A 22483-nucleotide genomic window follows, 5' to 3' on the forward strand; every position below is an offset into this window, starting at 1 on the left:
TCAGATGTCTTCTAAAAGTCAGATAGTTGTTTATTTCATTGACATTGACATTGACAGGAGGACGTTCCACAGGGTGGGTGCCAACTACTGAGAAGGCCCTCTGCCTGGTTCACTGTAACCTAATTTCTCACAATCGGGGAACAGCCAGAAGGCCCTCAGAGCTGGATCTCAGTGTCTGAGCAGAATGATGGGGGTAGGGTGGGGAGACGCTCCTTCAGGTATACAGGGCCGAACCCAGGGCTTCCTTGTCCTAGACTGACTCACCAACCACAACACTGAGCTGCCTGGCTCTCCACATTAACAGAAACTGCAGCATGAGGTTTATTGCAACAGATCAAGACCAAAGGCAACTCTTCAGCAGACAAAATTGTTACTTTTTTGTGGGTTGGGAGGGGAGGTAGACACAAAAGAATGTTAACAAGGTTAGCGAAATATGACCAAAGGAAAAAAGCCTTGCCCATCCAAGCTCAAGTAACTCTGCACCTTTGAAAGTGCCAAGTAAGAGAAAGATTCTGCTCAGAAGAGTTACAACATTTGGGTTAGTGTGCAATTCATTTAGTAAGTGACAAAATGTGGTGCGGATGGTGGGTAAGAGATGAACTTAACTTAACGGTTAATGGCCAATTCCCTAGATAGCCTTTAGCTCCTCCTGGCAGCTCTATTTCAGCAGTTGCACATTTAAAATGAGTGGGTTATATATACAGTACCAAGATTTTAAGGCAGAAAAAATATCTGAAGGGAATTAAGAAGGAAGTGGCCTTAGTGTGAACCTGTTCCCCTTCTGAAAATCTACACTAATTGCTGCTTATTTTCAGACTACCAATTCCCGTTACACCACATTCATGGTGGTGACCTCTTACCAAAAGGCATTGCTTAGTTTCCTGCTTTCCACACAGTGAAAGTGTTCTATCACCACTGAAATTACACAAACAATGTGATTCTATGCATGTTTAGGAGATGAATAAAAACTTTTAAACTAGTGGTGAGATACTGCATGGGAATATTGTTCTATGGCATTTCCACAGGTCACTAACCACCTGACATTAGCAACCAAGTGAACCTGATTCACCAAATCTTTAAAAGCCAGGGAGAATACGTGTTCCTTGAGATAGCCACTAAAATAATAATAATCTTCAGTTCAAACAGGCAATACACAGATGAATGTGCAAGTGAAATGGCAGCACCAGGCAAACCAACCAAACTAAAGAGGTCACATCTGAACTAAAGAACCCACATCAGGGATAGGAGATGAGAGGAAACCTTATCCCTCATCAGCTAGAAAACAAGGAAGAGCATGGCCAGACCACAAACAAAACTGCCAACATTTCCCTGATGATTAGAAAGTTATACAGCTTATGCTTGGCAAAAAGGAAGCCCTCACAAACTTGGGAATCAAACTGGCTTCCTGCAGGAGCTCACACAGGGGATGTTACTGTTGGCGAACCTATATTCTACCTAACAGAGGGTTCTATCTACTGTTAGTAGTAGTAGTAGTAGTAGTAGTAGTATTTATTTATTTATTCATTCATTCATTCATTCCCCAGCCACTCTGGGCGGCTTCCAACAAAAGATTAAAAGTACATTAAAACATAAGTCATTAAAAACTTCCCTAAACAGGGCTGCTTTCAGATGTCTTCTAAAAGTTGTATAGTTCTTTATCTGTTTGACATCAGATGGGAGGGTGTTCCACAGGGTGGACACCACTATTGAGAAGGCCCTCTGCCTGGTTCCCTGTAACTTTGCTTCTCGCAGCGAGGGAACCGTCAGAAGGCCCTCGGTGCTAGACCTCAGTGTCCAGGTTGAATGATGGGGGTCATCATATGTTAGTCGTACATAAAGCAGAACCATTTAAATTAAGGAGCATAACTAGCTTATCATCCATTAATTTCAATGAGTTTCTGAGTTAAATTTATTTGGATGCAACCCTGAACTTTTGAGCAGAACTAGCCACTGTTAAGAGTGAATTAACTTAGTCCCTTCAGGATATCCTGGTTCAAAATTAAGTGACAGTGTGCAGCTTCACAAGCATTCACTCATTCTGTCTGCTTGTGAAATGTTGTTGATTTAGCAAACCCAGAGCTTCTACCACCATCTGGGTGTGTCTGTAGTGGAAAGGAAGCAGGAAAAAGAGCTGGCAACTACTGGTAAACAGCATGAAGGAAAACTTTTATTTAACAGTTTAGTTAGGCATTTGGCCAGCCAAAATAAGATGTGTTCACATGACTGGTCCTGTATTTCTAAAAAGTTTAACGCTACTAGGACCAAAGAGAGATGTTTATCCATCAATACATCTGATACTTATGTTGATTATAAAAACAAAAGTAGTTAAATGCTGGGCAGGATTTCTATAGACATGAATACCATAATTCACAATACACATAATTTTCATTTTTAATGTTAACTGCAATTGTAATTCTAAAATTAAGGTAGTTTGGCATAAAATCTGATGATGTTTGAAGTATCTTTGTTGTTGTTGAGCAAATATTGTAGTGATTAAAGGTTAGGTAAAGGGACCCCTGACCATTAGGTCCAGTCGTGTCCGACTCTGGGGTTGCGGCGCTCATCTCGCATTACTGGCCGAGGGAGCTGGCGTACAGCTTCCAGGTCATGTGGCCAGCATGACTAAGCCGCTTCTGGCGAACCAGAGCAGCGCACGGAAACGCCGTTTACCTTCCCACCAGAGCGGTACCTTTTTATCTACTTGCACTTTTGACGTGCTTTCGAACTGCTAGGTGGGCAGGAGCTGGGCAGGAACTGGGACCGAGCAACGGGAGCTCACCCCATCGCAGGGATTCGAACCGCCGACCTTCTGATCAGCAAGCCCTAGGCTCTGTGGTTTACCCACAGTGCCACCCGCGTCCCTTATTGTAGTGATTAGTTGACTGAATAATTTTGACAAGACAAAAAGAATGTCGGGGGAAGGACAAGTATAAAGAGCTCTGGCTTGACTTTAAGAGTCAGCTTCTATCAGGCTACAGCAAGTGAGAGAAGGGAGGGAGGACCACCTCTTAGGCTCAGCTGAGAGACCAACAACTTTTGGCTTTCCTCTCTTTGAACTGCTTCCATTCCAGCTGGCCATTGTAAGAACACTAAAAACTAGTGTCTGTCTGTGTTTCTTTTTCTCTCCTCCCTCCTAATTCCTTTTGTGTTACGTATTTTAGACTGTAAGCCTGAGAACAAGTACTATTTTATTACTGATCTTTGCAACCACTCAGGGAACCTTTTCAGTTAAAGAGTGGGGCAAAATTACTTTAAATAAGGAGAAATGAGATTATCTACAAGCAATTAATGCAAGTATTTTGCAAATGGTTTTAGGTAAGAAAAAAATACCAGAAGAAATGTGAGTCTAAAGCAGGCAATTAAAAAGAAACGTTGCAATATGCTTTTCAAATCTGATTAGCATGTAAAAAAAAAACTAAGTAAACACGCATAGCTTTCACACTGTAAATCTGTATGGAAATACTAACATAAAAACCTTTCTAATGCAGCTGATGCTACTTTTTGAGCTGTGTTATAACCTGGGTGACATACCCAAATTACTTCTGATGGGGTTAAATACCATTTCAAAGCCATGTAAATCCTATGCTCAGCCATTAGTAAAGCTCAGAAGCTCACTATCAGGTGTGGAAATAAAGGCAAACATACCATACTGGCAGTCACTCCTACAGGAAGACCCTATAATTTTTTCTATCACAGTTAAATCCCCAAAAGTGAAGTTATTTTATGCAACCTAGAAATTGTAAGTTTTGGAAGACTGGCCCACGGGTTCTCTTCATTTGCACCATGTGTTGCAATTCTAAGCAAACTTTCTTAGGAACTTTATTTTTCAAGTGCCTCATTTCCCCCCCCCCCCCAAATTACAGCTTTACAGAGATTAAGGAAAACACAATCCTTGCCTGCAGCCTTACAGCATAATAGGCAAAATACAAAAAAGGGGGGGAAAGAGAATGTGGGACCGAACAGGAAAATAAGCAAGGTTAGGCACCAGTTAGTCGTGAAGTTCAAATGAATTCAGCAATGCTTACTTTCAAGACAGCATATTTAGGAGGGCTCTGCATGGTAGCTACAGACAAATTCAGTACTCTGAATGCAGACAAGCAACTCTAGTACCAAAGGTAGCTCAAAGGCCACATACTCAAGCAAAGCAGCCTCATGTCCAATGGAGTATCTATACCCATCAACCTACGTCTTACAGGCCATATTCAACAGTAAAAGGATGGCACACAGTAGTGCTCCATAAATGCTTTGTAAATCTGGGAGAAGGTCTCTCCTGTTAAAACAAAATTAGGCAACATCAACAGACAGCTAGCTAGCTAGCTGCAATGTGTCAAAGCTAGCTATAAAAGTTTGCTTATATTTAAAAAAAATGTTTGACAACAATTGAGCCAGGCATTTTCTTTACATGGCTTTTGTTGAATGACATATGAAATGCAAACACATAGAATCAATAACCAGCACCAATCATGTCATCACCTTGATGCTGCCTGCAGGATTTCAGCAGCAGTAAAGTGACAATACAGTAAAGGGCAACATGCTACTCTTTTGGAAGACACTAGTAAAGTAGTTCACTTGAGCAGCCTACCTTCCACGTCGTACCACTGAGCACCATTGGTGATGCCATCTTGGAAAGTTTCTTCTTCCTCCCCAGGGCAGTTTGGGGTGCCAGTTTTCATTATTGGATGGTTTGATGCATAAGCCTTTGCTAAATACCTGAATACCTCATCATCGGCAGATTTGCTGTACACCCCAGAGGTCTTGTGCACAGCGGAGTCATCAAATGGATAGCTTGCAACAACAGATCCCCCGTGCAGGTTCCCAGAAAGCACAAACCTGTTTTCAACAGAAGCACAACAGTCATCAGAACCAAAAAATATAACTGCAGGGTAAAGATGCAATCAGGTTAATGTGGCATGTTTTATCTCATCACACTAGATTTCTTTTGGGAGGAAACATGGTGGCTCTTTTTAGAAACTGCAAAACAACTTGTCAGCAAGAGAAGATGATCCCTGAGTCAGTGTGATGAGGTTTACAGAGTGCTGCGTTTAGAAGGGGGGACCACACCAACCCCTGTATTATAAAAAGACAGTTCACAATGAAGGAACCAGTATTAAAGGCAATTCAGACCATTATCAGCAATTAAGTCGGCAAACAAACTTGGTGCTAAGCACAGGAAGCCAGGTCATAAAAATAAGTTACAAGCAGCAGAACCCACAAGCATAGTAATTTTAGGGAGACTATTCCTATAAGCTTGTCAACACCAATTGAGATTCAGACTGATGGGAATTAAGTCTGCAGACTACTGTAGTTAGGAAATGGAAGTGCCTAGGAAACAGCATAGATTTCTTTAGCCCTGTCACAAGTGACTGTACACCTATCTTTAAACGTTCTTCTCAGCTGATAAAGAATCTTAGGGTTCCTTCCAAAAGCACTTGATATTAAGCATTTGGTTTTTTTAAACCAGTCAACATCAGAAAAGCCCTATTTTAACAAACTACTGAGCACCAACCAGAGCACTGCATTCTATTCAAGAAAAACAACTCATAAATTGTTAAACTAAAGCATGCATAAAGCTTGATGTTTATTCAGTTTTGTACCAGTGACATAGTATTGCAATTGTAATCATTTTAAGCCCTAAACCAAGGCAGAAGGGCAACCACAAAGGACTGCCTTGTTTAGCCAGTTTTAGCAGCTTCTGTTATTTTAATTTGAGGTAATTTTAAACAGATAGAGCTGAGAGAATGTAGATTTGAATATGCATTGTCACATGGAAGATCTTGAGACACCCAGCATAAGAAGTCAGATTTTGTACATCAGAACTGCAACAAGCACATTCACAAATCCTTATTGGGCTCTTGTTTTCATTCAAGCAGAAGAACATCAGCAGAACATCAAGACCACTGCATGGTAATAAATTTCAAGTTTGGAAGAATAGTATTTTGCAGTAACCAAAGGCAACACTGCTTACCATGTATTTGCCACAAGCAAACCCAGTTCTCCTCTCAGTAGCCAATATGTTCCTGTGCAAAGGGGACAAGCCATACAAACAGCATCTTCTCCAACCATAACTACCCCCCAACCAGCCTAGAATTCCTAACCAACTTCCCACTCACAGTACAGTTGTACCTTGGTTCTCGAACACCTTGGTACTCGTATGTTTTGCTTCCCAAACACCGAAAACACGGAAGTAAGTGTTCTGGTTTTCAAACATTTTATGGAAGTCGAATGTCTGACGCAGCTTCCACTTGAGTGCAGGAAGCTCCTGCAGCCAACTGGAAGTTGTGCCTTGGTTTTCAAACGTTTTCGGAAGTCGAGCAGACTTCCGGAACAGATTACCTTCGAGAACCAAGGTACGACTGTATCAAAAATGTGCAATCCCTTGGACCCTCAGAATAAAAATTGTTTTAAAGTCCCACTATAACCACAGATACTTACTTTAAGGTTAAAATCCTCTCTCCATGGCTTCTCTAACTACACACTCCAGATCTCCTATCCAGTTCTCTACAGCAATGAAGGCCACCTAGAAACTGGTCTCACCCACAAAAGATCAACTATACTGAGAATCATCTATGGAAATCTTGTTGTCTGTTTCCCCTTCATAAGAGTTGTTAAGGGTGGTGACACAGAACAGGACCAGGCTATCTCCATGACAGCACAAAGGAACTTACTTCCCAGGAGTCCCACCTGGCTTAGTTAAGGTCTCTCACCTCAGTTTTTAAGTACCAGGTGATAGAAGTGTGTTTAACGGCTGGTGTTCCTGTAACTTCTATTTAGTTGTTCTGTTGGTTTCTTTTTGATAGTACAGTATTATATTTTTATTTCTTTAATCCAGTTTGTGACATAGGGAAGGGGATTAAGAGCAGATAGCACCAAGGGAACTGGAAAATAACCAACACAGCACCTGAGCCTCAACATGATGCCTGGAATGAAGAGAGGAAAATTACAGTTGCCCAACACATTTTAGCATGTCACCTTGTTTGGGTCATGGGTCAAGACATTTTCTCCCTCTACTCCATTTACTCTTTTGTGTGAAAAACAGCAATGTTGTGGCAGTATACCCAAAACACAATTGCAGTTTTCAATGAATGTTTTCATCCCTAGTATCTACTTGAGGCTTTGCCTTCTGATTTTTGGTTTCCAGCCAAAAATGTAGAAAATATTTTCATCCCCACATGAGAGAATAAGCTAGCTCCTGGGCTTCAAAAAGGGACAAGCCAAGACATCCAATTATCCAGTGTCCCTAACCCAGTACAGAACAACTGCCACCCATGGACCTCTTAAAACCTTCCACTGCACCCCCAAATAACATAGACAGCATATGATGAGGCCCAGCCCTGACTGAAACACCCAGTAGGGATCCCACCACGTAAGCCAAGAAGCTCTGCCAACCAATGAAAGCTCAACTGGCTCAGCACTATTAGACCTGGCCCCCAAGGAAAAGCCTGGCCTTCCAAGCATCATGTAAGATTCTACACTTAGGCAGGAAGAACCAGCAGCAGAAATATAACACAGGAGCCACCTGAATTGCCAGTAGTACATGTGAAAAGTATCTAGGGGTGTTAGTAAAACACAAGCTAAACATGAGTCAATAGTGTGATGCAGCAGTAAAAAGAACTTAGGCTATTCTAGGCTGCATCAACAGAAGTCTAGTGTCCAGATCAAGGGAAGTAATAATCCTGCTGTATTCTGTCTTGTTTTCCCAGGCTCACCTGGAGGCGTGTGTCCAGTTCTGGTCACCACAATTCAAGGATATTGACGAGCTGAAATATGTGCAGAGGAGGGCAACCAAGATGATTAAGGGTGGAAACCAAGCCTTATGAGGAATTATTGAGGGAATTGGGCATGTTTAGTCTGGTAAAGAGGAGACTGAGAGGAAATATGAAAGACATCTTCAAATATCTAAAAGTTTGTCACTTGGAAGATGGAGAAAGCTTGTTTTCTCCTGTTGAGGAGGCTGGGATCCAAACCAATGCATTCAAGTTATAAGAAAGGAGTTTACAACTAAATATCAAGAATAACTTTCTGACAGTAACAGCTGTATGAAGAGATTCCCATGAGAGGTGGTGGACTCTCCTTCCTTGGAGGTTTTAAACAGATTTTGGATGGCTATCTGTCACAGCATTTGAAATTCGCCAGGAGCCAGGCACATTCTGCGGATTTTTCACCTGGCTTTTGACTACTGTAATTGCAACCAAGTGAAGATGCCTGACATCTCCATCATCTGCAGGTACATGCCTGGGGATCCTGGGATATTGATTGTTTTCACACCCCGGTAACACATTCTACAGAACTTTATCAGTTATATCAGCTGAGATTCCTGCACTGCAGGGGGTTGGACTGGATGACCCTAGGGGTCCCTTGCAACTCTACAATTCTATGAGATCCCACCTCCAGAGAAGGAAGCTGCACCCAACCACATAAAGCTGACACCCTCCCACCACAAATGAGCCCTGCCAACCAATAAGGGCCCACAGGATAGTTCAGTCGGTAGAGGACGAGACTCTTAATCTCAAGCTTGTGGGTAAGAGTACTATGTTGGACTAAAAAAAAAAAATCCTGCTTTGCAGGAAATTGGACTAGATGTCCCTTGTGGTCCCTTCCAACTCTACAATTCTAAGATTCCAGGTTAAACCTGAACAAAAAAAACCCCCATCCATACAGCACAGAGACCCTGTCCCCACGCAAAGCATACCCACCAAGAGACACTTGGTTCTGCCTACTAAATAAGAACCCACCCCAAATCACCAGTCAACATACAATAAGGCTCCAGCCCAGCCCAGCCAAAGATTGAAGCACCTAGGACAAGCCATGGGCATAGCCAATGCGGGGGGGGGGGCTGCACCCCAACATAAATCCTGGCTACGCCCATAGCAGAGGTCCCACCCCAAAACAAAGAAGCCCCATGTTTTAATTTTTCCTTTAAAAATGGGAAGTCATGAATAAGTGACTAATGTATGCTAATCATAGCTGTCAAGTCTCCCTTTTTGGGCGGGAAACTCCCTTATTCCAAGCCGTTTCCCGCTGCTATCCCTTATTGTTGATATCCCTTAAATTTCCCTTATTTCTGGGAAGGAGAGTTGGAGTCCGGGGACTCCTTGGGTCCCTGCCTTTCTCAGCCCTGCCTGCCTGCCTACCTCACAAGACTGTTGTGGGGATTAAATGAGGACTAGGACCAGGTGGCGCTGTGGGTTAAACCACAGAGTCTAGGGCTAGCTGATCAGAAGGTCGGCGGTTCGAATCCCTGCCACGGGGTGAGCTCCCGTTGCTCGGTCCCAGCTCCTGCCCACCTAGCAGTTCGAAAGCATGTCAAAGTGCAAGTAGATAAATAGGGACCGCTCCGGCGGGAAGGTAAACGGCGTTTCCGTGCGCTGCTCTGGTTCACCAGAAGCGGCTTTGTCATGCTGGCCACATGACCCGGAAGCTGTCTGCGGACAAACGCCGGCTCCCTCGGCCTATAGAGCGAGATGAGCGCCGCAACCCCAGAGTCGGACACGACTGGACCTGATGGTCAGGGGTCCCTTTACCTTTACCTAGGACCAGGGAGCTCCTTGGAGAAAAAGGTGGAATATAAATACCTAATAACAGACAGACAGACAGATATAAAAAGAAGATAAAATAGACGAATGTTTCTTGGCAACAGGTGCTCAGATTAAGCATTGCTGCCCCAAACTGGAGGCAGAGCAGAGCCAACCCGGCCAGAAGCCATCAGTGGTCGTCTCCTCCTGCATGAATTGGCCTAATCCTTTTCTAAAGCCATCCAAGCTGGTGGCCATCGCTGCTCCCTGTGGCAGGGCGTTCCAGAGGTTAACCGTGTGCTGCGTGAATAAGTGCTTTCTTTTCTCTGCCCTGATTTCTCTTTCCTGGGGTAAATTAATTTGTAGCCTGGGGGGATTACCACAGCGTGGACTGTCCCTGAGAACCGTAGACTGTCCCCGGAACAGGTGAGGGTACTGATCCCTTATTTTCAAATCCGAAACTTGACAGCTATGATGCTAATAATGCCTCAACATATTCCATAGGATGAAGCCCTACTCTCAAGGTAAGCCTAGCCCACCCTGCAACATGACCCCCACCCCCCAGCACGAGACCCCGCCCCTGTTCAATGAAGCCACGCCCACAAACAGAACCTCATTTAGCACGAGGAAGCCCCGCCTCCGAGGAAACGTCTGACCCGCCCTGCGCCACGAGACCCCGCCCCCGCGCCCCGCCCACTGCGACCGAGCCCCGCCTCCCCCTCACCGGTTGCGCCGCATCCAGTCCATGAGGGCGCGCACTTCGGGGACGTTGGCCAGGTCCGGCTGGGCTGCCCCGAACTGGTCCGGGAAGCTGCGGTTGAGGTCTTTCCCCCTGGCGTTCTCCCTCCCGGAGGCGTCCTGCTCGGCGCCGCAGTCGCCCTCCTCGGCGCGGGCGAAGCCGTCCGGGTTGAGGCTGGGCATGAGGTAGAGGTCGGTGCCGTTGAGGAGGCGCTGCGCCCGGGGTTCCCCGCGGAGCCACCCCGCAACCAGCTCGCGGGCCAGGCGGACCACCAGGGCCCTGCCAAGGGCCTCGTCGCCGTGCATGTTGGCCACCAGCTTGACTTGCGGGCGGCCCGGGATGGGGGGTCCGCCCACCGGGTCGCCGACGTCGCCGCTCCCGCCGCCGGGCTCCGGCAGGTCGGCGCTGAGGCGCAGCACCCACAGCTCCCGGCCTTCGCCCGAGCGGCCGATGGAGAAGAGCCTGGCCAAGCCGCGAGGGGCCTCGTCCTCCGCCAAGCGACGCAGCGACGCCCCCAGCTCCGCTTCGTCCAGGTAGCGCGTCGCCGCGTCGCCGCCGGCAGCCGAGGGCTCCGTGGAGGCCGCGGCCTCCGCTTTCTTAATGTGAGCCGCCTCCGCTCCACGCCGCCACAACAAAAATAATAAGAACGAAGATAACGCGAAGGGCAATAGACCGCCACCTCCGCCCCGGCCCGCCATCGCCGCCTCAGATGTGACAGGCCGCTCGCTCGCTCGCCTCCGCTGAGGGGAGGAAAAGTGCTCGCTGAGGTAACTCGACACTCGATTGGCGAGGAGGGAGAAGACGGCAAACAGCCAATAGGAAAGGGGAAGGGGGCCAATAAGAAAGGCTGTAGGGCGGGCTTAAGAAGCGAAAGGGGGCGTTGTTTAACCCTTGAGGGGCCGATGGGGAGAGAAAAAACGTTTCGAGGTTGGTGAATAAGTAGGGAGAGATAGAACGGGAATCTACGGATGGAAAGAAGCGGGGGTGGGGAGGAGAGAAAGGGCGGGAGAAAGCATGACGGGAACCAATGAAAGACGACAGAGGAGATGACGGAGAGGTTGAGGGGCAGGGCTGAAAGCGGGAGACGTGGAAAAGGTAGAGATGATGTCGACGTAACCAACTGTTCACGTGAGTGGGATACACGCGTGTGCAGCGTCACGTGTGGAACAGAAAACACGGAATTTCTTAGATTTATCTATCATCTTGTTAAGCTATTGTATTTTTATCCTGCATGTCTGACAAGTTAATTTAAAAAAACAAAATAACAAACGTTTTAAAAAAACCAGATACTGACCGTGATCTTGTAAAAAAGACCACTTTCCCTTAAAAGGGTCTGTTTCCTTTGATCAGGCCAAACGGACTCCAGCCAGTCCAGCCTCCTGTTGCCACAGAGGCTCGCTACTTCTGATAACCATCAACTGATATTTTGCCTGTAAACTGCAAGATTCTGTGTGTTTGACTGTATTCTAGTGGCTGATCCGAGATCATAACAATAAAGATTAATTGAGCATCAGATATTCACAGGGGTGAGAGAACACAGCCACTTGTGTTTAGTAGCCATAGATGGTCTCATCCTCCATGAAATTGTTCAATATTTTAAAGTCATCCAAGTTAGTGGCCATCACTGCATTTTGCAGGAGTAAAGTCCATAAGTTGGCAAAGGCTGCCCCAGAAGATCTGAAGATAATGGACTTTTTGGACAGGGACACTAGGATCAGCTTCGTGGTCAGTTGGTGCCACAGGTGGGAAGGAAAACACCTGCAGGCAGCCAAACCCTTTCAAGGTTTGTTTGCCGAGGTTTTCTTGAGACTGACATATGCAGAGTTGTGAAATCAAGGAAGCTGAGCGGTCTTGGGAGAAGGCATTGACCCTGCAGGAATTCCTCTGTAGGAACATTGTTCTCATAATGGGACTAAAGCCATGAATGATTTGTGACTCACTCGCACCCCAGCGGTTGCTGGCTGTGTGTTTACCCATCCCATAATGCAGCCAGCCATTACATCTGCTCTGTGGTTCTGCATCTGTTGCACTTAAACCTTTTTAACATTTGGACCCCCAAATATAAGAGAGAAAGCAATCTTAACAGGAGCTGCTCATGGGCAGAAGCTTCCCTTGGATCCCATGCAGGGTTTTGAAAGCCTCTTCAGAAGTAACCAGGACAAAACGAGGCCAAAAGCCATTTGTCATGACAATGAATGGAATGTTAAGACTTTGTTGCCAAGTGGAAAGAAACATGAAACATGCAATAATTAGAGACACCCACCCCGTGTTTGGAGGGTGAGGAAATGCAGTTTCTCTACAGTCAAGTGGATTTCAATGATGTGCAAGTTTAACCACACACACACACACTTTCTATTTTATTTTTTTCAGGTCATGTACCAATATACAATATTAATTAAGGAGAGGAGAGAAAGTGAAGCAAAAAAAAAAACAACGAATAATGATGCACATTTCCCTTCTCATTCTCTATATAACATATTAAAGGAAAAGTAAATTATAAAACATAAAAGTACATGGATTTACATTTTTCTGCACTCCATTACACCAGTACATTATAAACACACTCCATTTCCCCACAAAACTGTTGTGAGATTATCTGTCCTTCTTTATTTTGATTACCAGTACCTTAGTCAGCTTTTAGTCACATCCTCTGTCCAACGTTTCAGTCTTCCAATGTGGAAGTTCTTGTTCTTTTTCAGTTATAACATGGATATTCTTTGTCACTTGTCAGTACCTGAATCTTTGATAGATCCTAAGAGTATGATTAATGGATCCATTGAGAGTCTATAACATGCAATCATTTCTATTTCTTTTAACACCTTGCTGCAGAATATCTGGTTCCAAGATAAAGATCCATTAAGCCCATTAAATAAGCTGCAAATTGGCACTATTCATTTTACAACTCCCAACAGAAATCGCCTGCTGTTCTATATGTATGATTAGGACATGATGGATGCATTAGACCTTCATTTTATATGTATGAATGTATTTTTAGCTTTTATTCTCTTTTATCTTTATCCTGGTTTTAATCTTTGCACTATTTTGTAAATTGCTTCAAGCTACTTTTTGTGAGAAAACTACAGTAATAAGTGCAATAAATAATAATATCACTATTGCATGATTAACTCAGCTTTGAGATTAACACTTATACAGGTGTTTGCCGTGGAATATTTAACCAGAGCCACTGCCACACATTCAGTAATATAACCAAAATCTCCTTCCCATTTCTGCTGGTAATTATTTTCTTTTGATTCTATGTTGCTTCTCATTCATATGATTTATTTGATCATTTTTGCAATTTATATTTTGACACCATACGTTCAAATTCCAGTATTTCCAGGAGAGGATACTGTTTTGCAATTAAAAGCAATATTTCATAACTGTAAATATTGGAAGGACTGTGGTCATGTCTGTGACCAAAGAGTCACTTCAACAGAGCTGTAGGTGGGGCCCCTTCCTCCTGAAAGAAGCACTTTGTGGAACTCTGCCTTCTTTAATTTTCCTTCTTGTTGTCCTCTTTTCAGTCTCTTCCTTTTCCTCCTCTTCCCTAAAAGCCACAGACCTGCCTGCTGAGCACTTAGAAAAATGTTTTTTATTGGAAGATTTTATTGGGTAGCAAATGTACATACAGTGTCTCAGTTTTTAGTTTGTAGAGTTCTTTGTTCAGGTTATTTATATTCAGTGTGAGACATTACTGTCGTAGGCAGTATGCAGTTGGGGGCGAGAGAAGTGGGGAGAGAGAACAGAGGAGAAAGAAGAGGGAGACAGCAAACTTTCATTCTATTACATAGTGTACGAGTGGGGCTTTTGTGCCAGAGTCAAGTGAATAGGTATCCTATTTTTATGGGTGGTGAGAGAGACCAAAAGGCCCAGGGTGAGCACTCTGAAATATTGTGTATGCTGTGTCTTTACCAGGTCATGAGGTTCCCTTCTCCCCTTTACACCTGTCTGAAACCTGGTCCAAACCAGGTCTAAGACCGGGAGGTTAAGAATGTGGAAAGTGAGCTTTTCAGCTTATCACGTCCTAGATCTCCTTTCTTCTCAGGTGTGTGGGGCTTTCAGTTACATGCTGGACCTGACTGGTGATGACTAATTAATTATGTTTTGTGGCTATTTCAACATGTTCCCAAGAAAAGCTCTAAGGATTGGCACTCCCTTTCCATCCCCTGCCCCCCCCCCCCCAATCTGGTCTCATGGCCTGGGGTTGCAGTTGGTGGATGCCAATTTCCTGCAGTGGCTGTTGCCGGATGCTTCCAAAGAAGGCACAGAATCCTCCACAGCGCACAGCAAATCTTTTGGTCTAATTGCAAAATTGTAGTCTTGTGACAAATGTAAAGGAGATGCTTGGTCTAGCTCTCTGTCAGCCTGGATATTTTCTGCCCCCTAACTTTCAGGGAACCGACCCAGTTCTCACAGTGGTGATCATCAGCATAGTGGTTTAAGGCAGGAACTATGAACAAGGCCCCATTTTTAAATCTCAACTCTGATCTAACTGAATAGCATGGCATGGGAAACTGCCACCTCTTCTCTTTAGTTCCCTCCAAATAAAGTAGCCGTAGAGATTACCTCAATCCTGTACGCAAAGCACTTTAAGCACATTTTCAAAAAGTTGAATTTTACATTACCACCCTTACAGCAGGGTCCTGGCTGTAGTGCGAGCCTCCTGCACCCTCTAAGCCACGTTGCATTCAATCTCCTCCATCCTACAGTTTGGAAATAGAAGGAATGCAAATATTCCAAGGCTGCAAAAGGGCAGCCCTAAATCTTATGCTTCTGCTCCCCCTGGTGGCAACTCTCATCACTCAAGAAATTGGAATTTAGTAATTGACTGTGAGCTTAGCCACATTAGGCACAGGAAAGAACACCCCATCCAATGTGACAGCGAGTAGGAGTGGCTGAGAAGTGGTAAGTGGCCCCATTGGTTACCTTTTCTGAGACACCTTCCTTCTGTACCAGCTTCCTTCTGACCTCAGTGCTAGAGCACTTCTCAGTTAGGTTCAGTGTTGTGTTATTCTGGCGGAATCAAAGGCTGCTCCTTTTCAGATTTTAGTTCTCTTTGCAAAAAGTTTTAAAAAATGGTCCTCCTTGGATCAGAGCCTTGGTTTCATTGAGTCATCCAAATGCTACCCCCTTCAACGCCACCTGACCTGTGTGCACTGATTTTGCCCCATTGCTTCTCATAATAACCCCAGGCCTGGCATTCTTCACTTTAAAATCTTGCATCAAAAGCAAGGCAATGAGTTAACAGTGGCTACAGCTCATGTAGGTGAAGTCTGTCAAATGTATAAAACAATAGCACATTTGGTGGCAATGGCTGTCAACATTAGTATACAATTTCCAGAGAATAATGCTGTCTGTTGCCCTGAGCATGAGGTAAAATGACTTGTTAATTATGTATATTTCTTTCTTTCTTTTCTTTCTATTTGGATAGATGCCAAATAGTTTCTTCTCAACCTTTTGGCTTCAGGGATGAGGAGCTGACATAATATTGGATTGGATCTTGTTGGACTTTGTAGCTTAGGCGAGTAATAAATTCTGCTTCAGCAGAGCGAAGAGACGGGCAGAATGCTGTGACTCGCTAGTGCAAGATGTAGGATCTTAGGATCTGGCAGCCTGGCTCTCCTCAAAGGTGGCCTTTGACCACCTTTAACAACAAAGACGTACACCCAGTGCTGTAAGAGGGGAAGGGCGTTCTGCCCGCAGAAGGACAGTGTGCTGCCTTCAGAGTCAAAATCAGGGGTGGTTGACCCATCTAGATGCACTTTGCTGCTGTTACTTATTGCCTCAGCCACGGCCATAAATCTGGGAAAGGTTTTTGCCCAGCTTCCTTTTGGGAGAGAGAGAAGCACCCAATGTTTACCCAGGAAGTCCTTAAGAGAACACGGCCTTGAACTCGAGTGGATCACTTGTCTCTGCACTGCAATAAAGACATATAACCACGGGTGCCTATAAAAGCCCAAGGAAGGCCGTGGTTTGCTCTCCATTTCAAGACAAGTGCCCACACGATTGGCCTTTCCCAACGTAAGTGTCAGTATTTGGCAGAGAAGAGGGCAGTGGGGTAGCAAGGTGGCATTTCCTGGGGCAGGGGGCTATTTCTCATAGCTTCAATTCATATACAGGTCGCTCCTCGAAATGTGGAAGGCATTCGTAGACCCTGGACTGTGTGGGTGGAGATGTATGTGGGCGCATTGATGGTGCTGACTTTGGGGTGGGTGAGCTTGGGCGACCCCTCCAACCTTACGGGGGCAATCACTACCACAAGGCACATAGTGACTCTCTCCTGCCTCCTTTCTGCTGCAGGTCTTGTCAGAGTTCTTCGCAGATGGCCTCAGGGGGGATGGTAGGCATCCTTTGCAGGACACCTCTCTTCATCTTTGCACTTTTGCCTTGTGCTGTCACAGGTACGAAACCAGCGTGGGTCCTCACCTGAGCTTCCCAATGGAGTTCTGCATCTGAATTGCCTAAAGTGTGTGTGGGGAGATTAAATGATCCTCTCTTCTTACTCATTCAGCCAAACTGTTGATTTTTTTTGGAATCAGGACAGCTATTGATGCTATTTTTTAGAGTCTGTCTTTTTTTTTTTTTTTACAAAACTTTGCTTCATGAGACTGACGTCTTTCCCCCTCCCCAGGCACCCATCTGGCTATCAATGGCAACACTACTGGCTACCATCTGTCAACAAAGCCAGGTGTGGCAGAGTCCCTCGTGTGCACAGTGCACAATAACAGCCAGGGAGAAGAGCTGCTCTGGTTCCGAGGGGACACGCAGGTCGACCTGAAAGATGGAAACAAAGTGAATGCCAGCAGCGTCTGCATCTACCCCGTCGCTGTGGATGACAACGGAGTTTCCTTTACCTGCAAGTTGGCCCGAGATGGATCTGTCATGATCTCTGTGGTCCTGGATGTCCGTTGTGAGTGGCCGGCTCTCTGCTTCTGAGGAAGGGGGGCAGTGGCTGTAGGCTGGGTTTTCTACAGAATTTCATATAGATATATAAATACACACACACACACATACATAAATATGAGAGAATCTAGTCCATTTTTATATTAGATTTCTCTCCTTTTTTGCCCAGAAATTAAATGACATTTAAAATTCAATCTGATTTGTATAGAACCAGGTCGTGGCGCCCTCCCTGTGGAATGCCCTCACATCAGATGTCAAGGAGATAAACTACACAGTTTTTAGAAGAGATCTGAAGGCAGCCTTGTATCAGAAAGTTTTTAACGTTTAACGTGTTATTATGTTTTATATTCTGCTGGAAGCCGCCCAGAGTAGCTGTGGAAACTCAGCCAGATGGGTGGGGTATAAATAATAAAATAATTGGTTTCTGTGCAATTACAGACCTGTGTGCTCTGCCTGCGCAATGGCAGAAGCAACCTTGGTTTTTTTTAAAAAAAAGTTTTTGTTTTTTTAATGGTTGCTATTTTGTGTTTTGTCATTTGGGACCAGTGCTAGAGCTAAGGCACTTGAGGGGTTTTACAAGTCCACCCCCCCTTCTCTCTGCTCTGAATATTCAGTCAAGGGTAATATCAAAGAATTGAGGAATGAGTGCTGTTGAATGTGATCCTTTGTTGTTCTCCACAGTTCCCCCCATCCTCAGCGGAGAAGACCTTTCCCCACAGGAAGAACAGACTGATGTGACACTGGATTGCCACACAAAGGCCAACCCTCCTGCTCAGATGGCCTGGTATAAGGACAACAGCATTCTGACCCTGGAGAAATCCCGTCACCACATTTATCAGACCAGCGAGCTCTTTCAGTTGACCATTGCAAAGGCCCAGATATCCGACAATGGGATATACACCTGTGTGGCTAGTTTGGGTGGGATTACAGAGAAGATGGATTTCCACCTGACGGTTGAAGGTAATGCAACTGCTGTGATGTGGCTGGCCCACTGGCCACTTGGGGCCTGTAGCCCAGCCAGCTGAACTCCTCTTGCTGGGTGCTTGCCTTGATGTCCTTGACATCTTCCCTCCCTACCTGTGTTGGCTGCAGGCAGGTCTTGCCTTGTGCAAGGTCATCTTCAAAGACCAGGATATCAAGCCTGAAAGCACACCCAGGGGTCAGGTTTCTCTCTGGTTTACCTTGTGAAGGCAGGATCAGCCCTCCAAATCCCCCAGGAGCTGCTGCGTCATCAGCAGCTCAGTGTTTGCAACTGGGAGCAAATGAAGTTAAGGCCCTGGTAGTCATTACGAAGAAGCCATTTGTTTGCTGCGTCTAGATCAGCAGATTGGGGGAGCTCAGGACCCCCAGGCCTTTCTCTCCGGCCCTCAGAACACTCCTCAGCCCTGCTCCAGGCTCACCTCAGGCGCTTTCCCCTGTCTTTGAATTGTTATAATGCCTCTCACTTACCTGGGTGGAGAATAGAGAGAGGGGAGTGTGCATCAGCCTCTGGCTTTTGTGTGGCTGGAGTTTAAGGGGATAGTAAGAGTCACTGCCGTAGTTCTGCACACCTTTGCCTTTGGCCCTGGCCACCTCTGGGATGTGATCTCTGGAAGGTTGCAACAAGGGAACATGTCCCTCGACTCCCCTGCTCCTGGACTAGTTTCTTTGGATGAGGGACTAAAGGGATAATGGTCCCGCCTTTGGGTTAGATGACTTTTGGATCCCATCCCTCACCCCTGTTCCTGGTATCTGAAGAAGTGTGCGTGCACACGAAAGCTCATACCAGGAACAAACTCAGTTGGTCTCTAAGGTGCTACTAGAAAGAATTTTCGATTTTGTTTTGACCCTGTTCCTGAGTATAGACTCAAAGGCATCACCCAGAATATTAAGCATCTGGTTCATGCTCACAATTTGAGATTCAGGAGTGGCTGGTAGGAGCCAGCATTTGGCAAGATCAGGACCGCCATATCTACGCTGCCCCTGTGGACCTCTTGAACACACTCTTGTTCCATTTATGGTTCTAGGAGAGCATAAAACACTCTCGGCCTTTCACAACCGTCAAGTCTGCAGCCTCCTGTGTTTGGGGAGGGACCAGTGGTAGACCAGGCACCTTGCATGTAGGTTCAATCTTGGGCAGCTCCAAGTAGCAGGTTAATGGGAAGGACTTCTCTCTGCCAGAGACCCTGGAGAGATGCTGCCAGTCAGAGTAGGCTGTGCTGTGATGAGACGGGCAAACACCCTGACCTGGTGAAAGGTAGCTTCTGATGTTCACTGAATGCATTTAATAGCATTGATACTCCATATCCAAAACCCAGTTGCATTTGTTCTCCCAACAGGAGGGAAGCTCCCTTTCCCAACGGAGGCTGTCATTGCTGCAGCTGTGGTCGTTTTTTTCACTATCCTTTTTGGCATTGTGGCTCGATGGAAGCGGATTGCAAAGGTAAGAAGGACCTGGTATGTAAGAACATCAGAAGAGAGCCTGGCTGCTGGATCAGACCTAAGGGGGGGGTGTCCATCTGGTCCAACATCCTGTTCTCACAGTAACCGACTAGATGCCCCAGTTGGAAGTCCACAGGCAGGATCTGAGCACGACAGCATCACTCTCCCCCCTGTGGTATTCAGAGGCCTCCTACCTCGGACATTGGCTAGTTGTCATTGATAGCCGCTGCCTCCATCATGAATTTGTCTAGTCCTCTTTTAAAGCCACCCAAGATGATGGGCATCACTGCCTCTTTTTGGAGGCAAATTCTGTAGTTTAACTATACGTTGTGAAAAGAAGTCCTTTCTTTTGTCTGCCCAGACATTGATGGTTTCATTTTGGAAGCTAAAGAGGCACCCAAGTGTATCACCACCCTTTATTAGACGGCAGAGACCAGCGGGCAAACCCTTTGCGTTGCCTCAGCCAACAGGGGGCGCCATTCAGGGAACACCTTTCTGACCCAGCTATGGTGTTGTGCTTCAGACTGAAATGCCTCCCACCCACAGCCCTTTTCCCCAAAAGGAAGGCGTTGTCATCTTCTGCTTGCTTTGTTGAAAGTGGGGAAGTATTGTAGCAAGGAGTGAGCGGGGTTGAAAGGGGCACTTCCAGCCACTCCATTTCAACAGGGCCGAGGGCTCCGTTTCAGGTGGGAACCAAAGCTGCTACTTTGTTGTAGCTCAGCCGGTTAGAGCGTGGTGCTGATAACACCAACGTCACAGGTAACTGGTGCTGGCCGGCTGCATATTCCTGCAATGTGGGGGGTTAGACTGCATGATCCTTGGGGTCCCTTCCAACTCTACAGTTCCATGATGCTATGTATACATTTGCAAGATGTCTACTTGCTACTACTTCCTAGCACAGGGGTAGCTCTCCTGTGTCTCTGCAGATGCTGTTGGGGCTCCAATTCCCATCATTGCTGGCTGCTGGGAGCCAGTGTGGTGTAGTGGTTAAGAGCGGTGGACTCATAATCTGGGGAACCGGGTTCGCGTCTCCGCTCCTCCACATGCAGCTGCTGGGTGACCTTGGGCTAGTCACACTTCTTTGAAGTCTCTCAGCCCCACTCACCTCACAGAGTTTTTGTTGTGGGGGAGGAAGGGAAAGGAGAATGCTAGCCGCTTTGAGATTCCTTCGGGTAGTGATAAGGCGGGATATCAAATCCAAACTCTTCCTTATTCTTCTGCTGGGAGTTGGGGTCTCAACCATACCTGAAAAGCCACAGGTGAGCCATCAGTGCCCTACCAAAACCACAGACTCAGCCCCCATCTGAAATCCATGCAGCTGGAAGACGTCCACTGAAATCAGTGGCAGAAATAAATATACAAAAGCTGACAAGGTTGTCACATTTATGCCTTTCTCTTTTCCACCCCCCTCCTTTTTTATTTTATTTTTAGTGCTTTGGGATAGGGTGCAACTCGTCAAGCAACACGTCTCTGTAAGTATTTTTGCTACCAGTCCTTATTCAGAAAGCTCAGTGAGGAAGCTGGCCCTAAAAACTCTTCCTCGGAGCAGGGGTGGCCAGAGGCATTGTGCAGCCTGAAGCAGGAAACCCAGAGGCACTCCCTTCTCTCCCAATCAATATGGGGCTTGTGCAGGAGCCTGTCAGCCCCCCCCCTTGCCTCAAGGGGAAAAGCACCCCAGAACCGCAACCCCCCAGGCAAGCAAGAGGGAACCTGCAGTCTTCCCAAGAGAGAGGCCTACTTTGGAACTGCCACCCCTTGTTTTCTGGGTGCTGGAAGTTGCCTTTCAAAAGGACCCCAAAAGCATGTTGTGGCATGTTGATATGTTGGTGCTGCTGCTGCTTTTTAGCCTGGTGTGCAACTTGTGAACCTGCACAGAATGGGCACAAAACACAGCTGTGTGGCTGCACAGGTGACCATGCAAAGAGCCACAGTTACAGAAAAGCCCTCTTTTAGCTTTCTCCCTTTCTTTGATCTTTGAAGGTGGGAAGGTACACTCCATTCTCATGTGATTTAAATCTAGCCACTGACCACAGAGCCGATGAAAGGGAACATTGTTGTTCTCTGGGTAAAGCTCTGCCTCTGCTCTCAGCCCAACACGAGCCTTGTCTTACTTACTGTATCTATATTATATTTATATCAGGCACCAGGCAAGAATGTTCCTCTATAACGAGGCCTGTGGCTGATTAATCTATGGTCTTTTAAATGTGCTTGTAGGAGGGAGGTTATTGGTTTGTTTGTTTTTGGTTTGTTTTTTTGTCATTATGTTGTGTTCTCAGTTTGCATTGTTATGCTGTAAACCTGTGATCTTCTGATCAAGGGCAGTATACAAATTTAAATCATCATCATCATCTAGCCAAGATGGGGTGCTCTTTTCAGATGTGTTTACTTTTTATCTGTTTTCTTCCCCTCCAGGTGAAGGAATTCCTCCACTGGAGCAAGCAAAGGAGCACGCCTGCCCATCACCACAGATGACAAGACCCTTCCAGCTTTTAAGGGCCCTGGTTCAGAGGCCTCTTTGATAGCATTTTAAAACTGCACACTTTCTGCTGTCTGACAGTTGCTCCTGTAGGTTCAAGTGCATATATTTGGCTTATAATTGAGAAATTCAGGCTGGCCAGACCTTTGGTGTTTTACCAAGGTAAAATGTTAACTTCAGGCTTGTCATTCAAATGCCCAAACTTCAAATCAGGAATGAGGAATCTGTGTTTCTCTAGAGGCTGTCAACCCCCATCATCACTGACTGCAGGCTATACTGGCTGAGGCTGATGACAGGTGGAGTCCTAACGCCACCCAGAGGACCAAAGGCTTCCCTGTCCTTGGTTTATTTATTATTTTAAAAAAAGGAAATATAGAGTTAACACACTGGTTGCTGTTTTGCTACAGAGCCAGGTTCAAGGTCTTCATGTTA

General features: G+C 45.8%; 2 protein-coding genes across 2 annotated transcripts in view; one reads left to right on the forward strand and one right to left on the reverse strand.

Moving 5' to 3' along the window:
* The window catches only part of CPD (carboxypeptidase D), a 36725-nt gene extending 25740 nt beyond the window's left edge, over window positions 1-10985 (reverse strand). Inside the window, exons 1-2 of the mRNA XM_033171762.1 lie at window positions 10237-10985; window positions 4583-4830 (exon numbers count right to left, since the gene is read on the reverse strand). Of these exons, the coding sequence (XP_033027653.1) occupies window positions 4583-4830; window positions 10237-10949 (961 nt within the window). The 5' untranslated portion in view covers window positions 10950-10985. The remainder of the gene's footprint in view (window positions 1-4582; window positions 4831-10236) is intronic.
* A 4469-nt stretch (window positions 10986-15454) lies between these two features.
* Window positions 15455-22025, forward strand: TMIGD1 (transmembrane and immunoglobulin domain containing 1). Its single transcript, XM_033171764.1, has 7 exons — window positions 15455-16272; window positions 16552-16652; window positions 16883-17161; window positions 17836-18114; window positions 19473-19576; window positions 21007-21047; window positions 21988-22025. Exons 2-7 carry the CDS (start codon window positions 16574-16576, stop codon window positions 21989-21991), a joined length of 786 nt encoding a protein of 261 aa, XP_033027655.1. The 5' UTR covers window positions 15455-16272; window positions 16552-16573; the 3' UTR covers window positions 21992-22025.
* Window positions 22026-22483: the final 458 nt, after the last annotated feature.

This window comes from Lacerta agilis, chromosome 15, assembly GCF_009819535.1.
Source record: "Lacerta agilis isolate rLacAgi1 chromosome 15, rLacAgi1.pri, whole genome shotgun sequence".
NCBI classification, from domain to species: Eukaryota; Metazoa; Chordata; class Lepidosauria; order Squamata; family Lacertidae; genus Lacerta; species Lacerta agilis.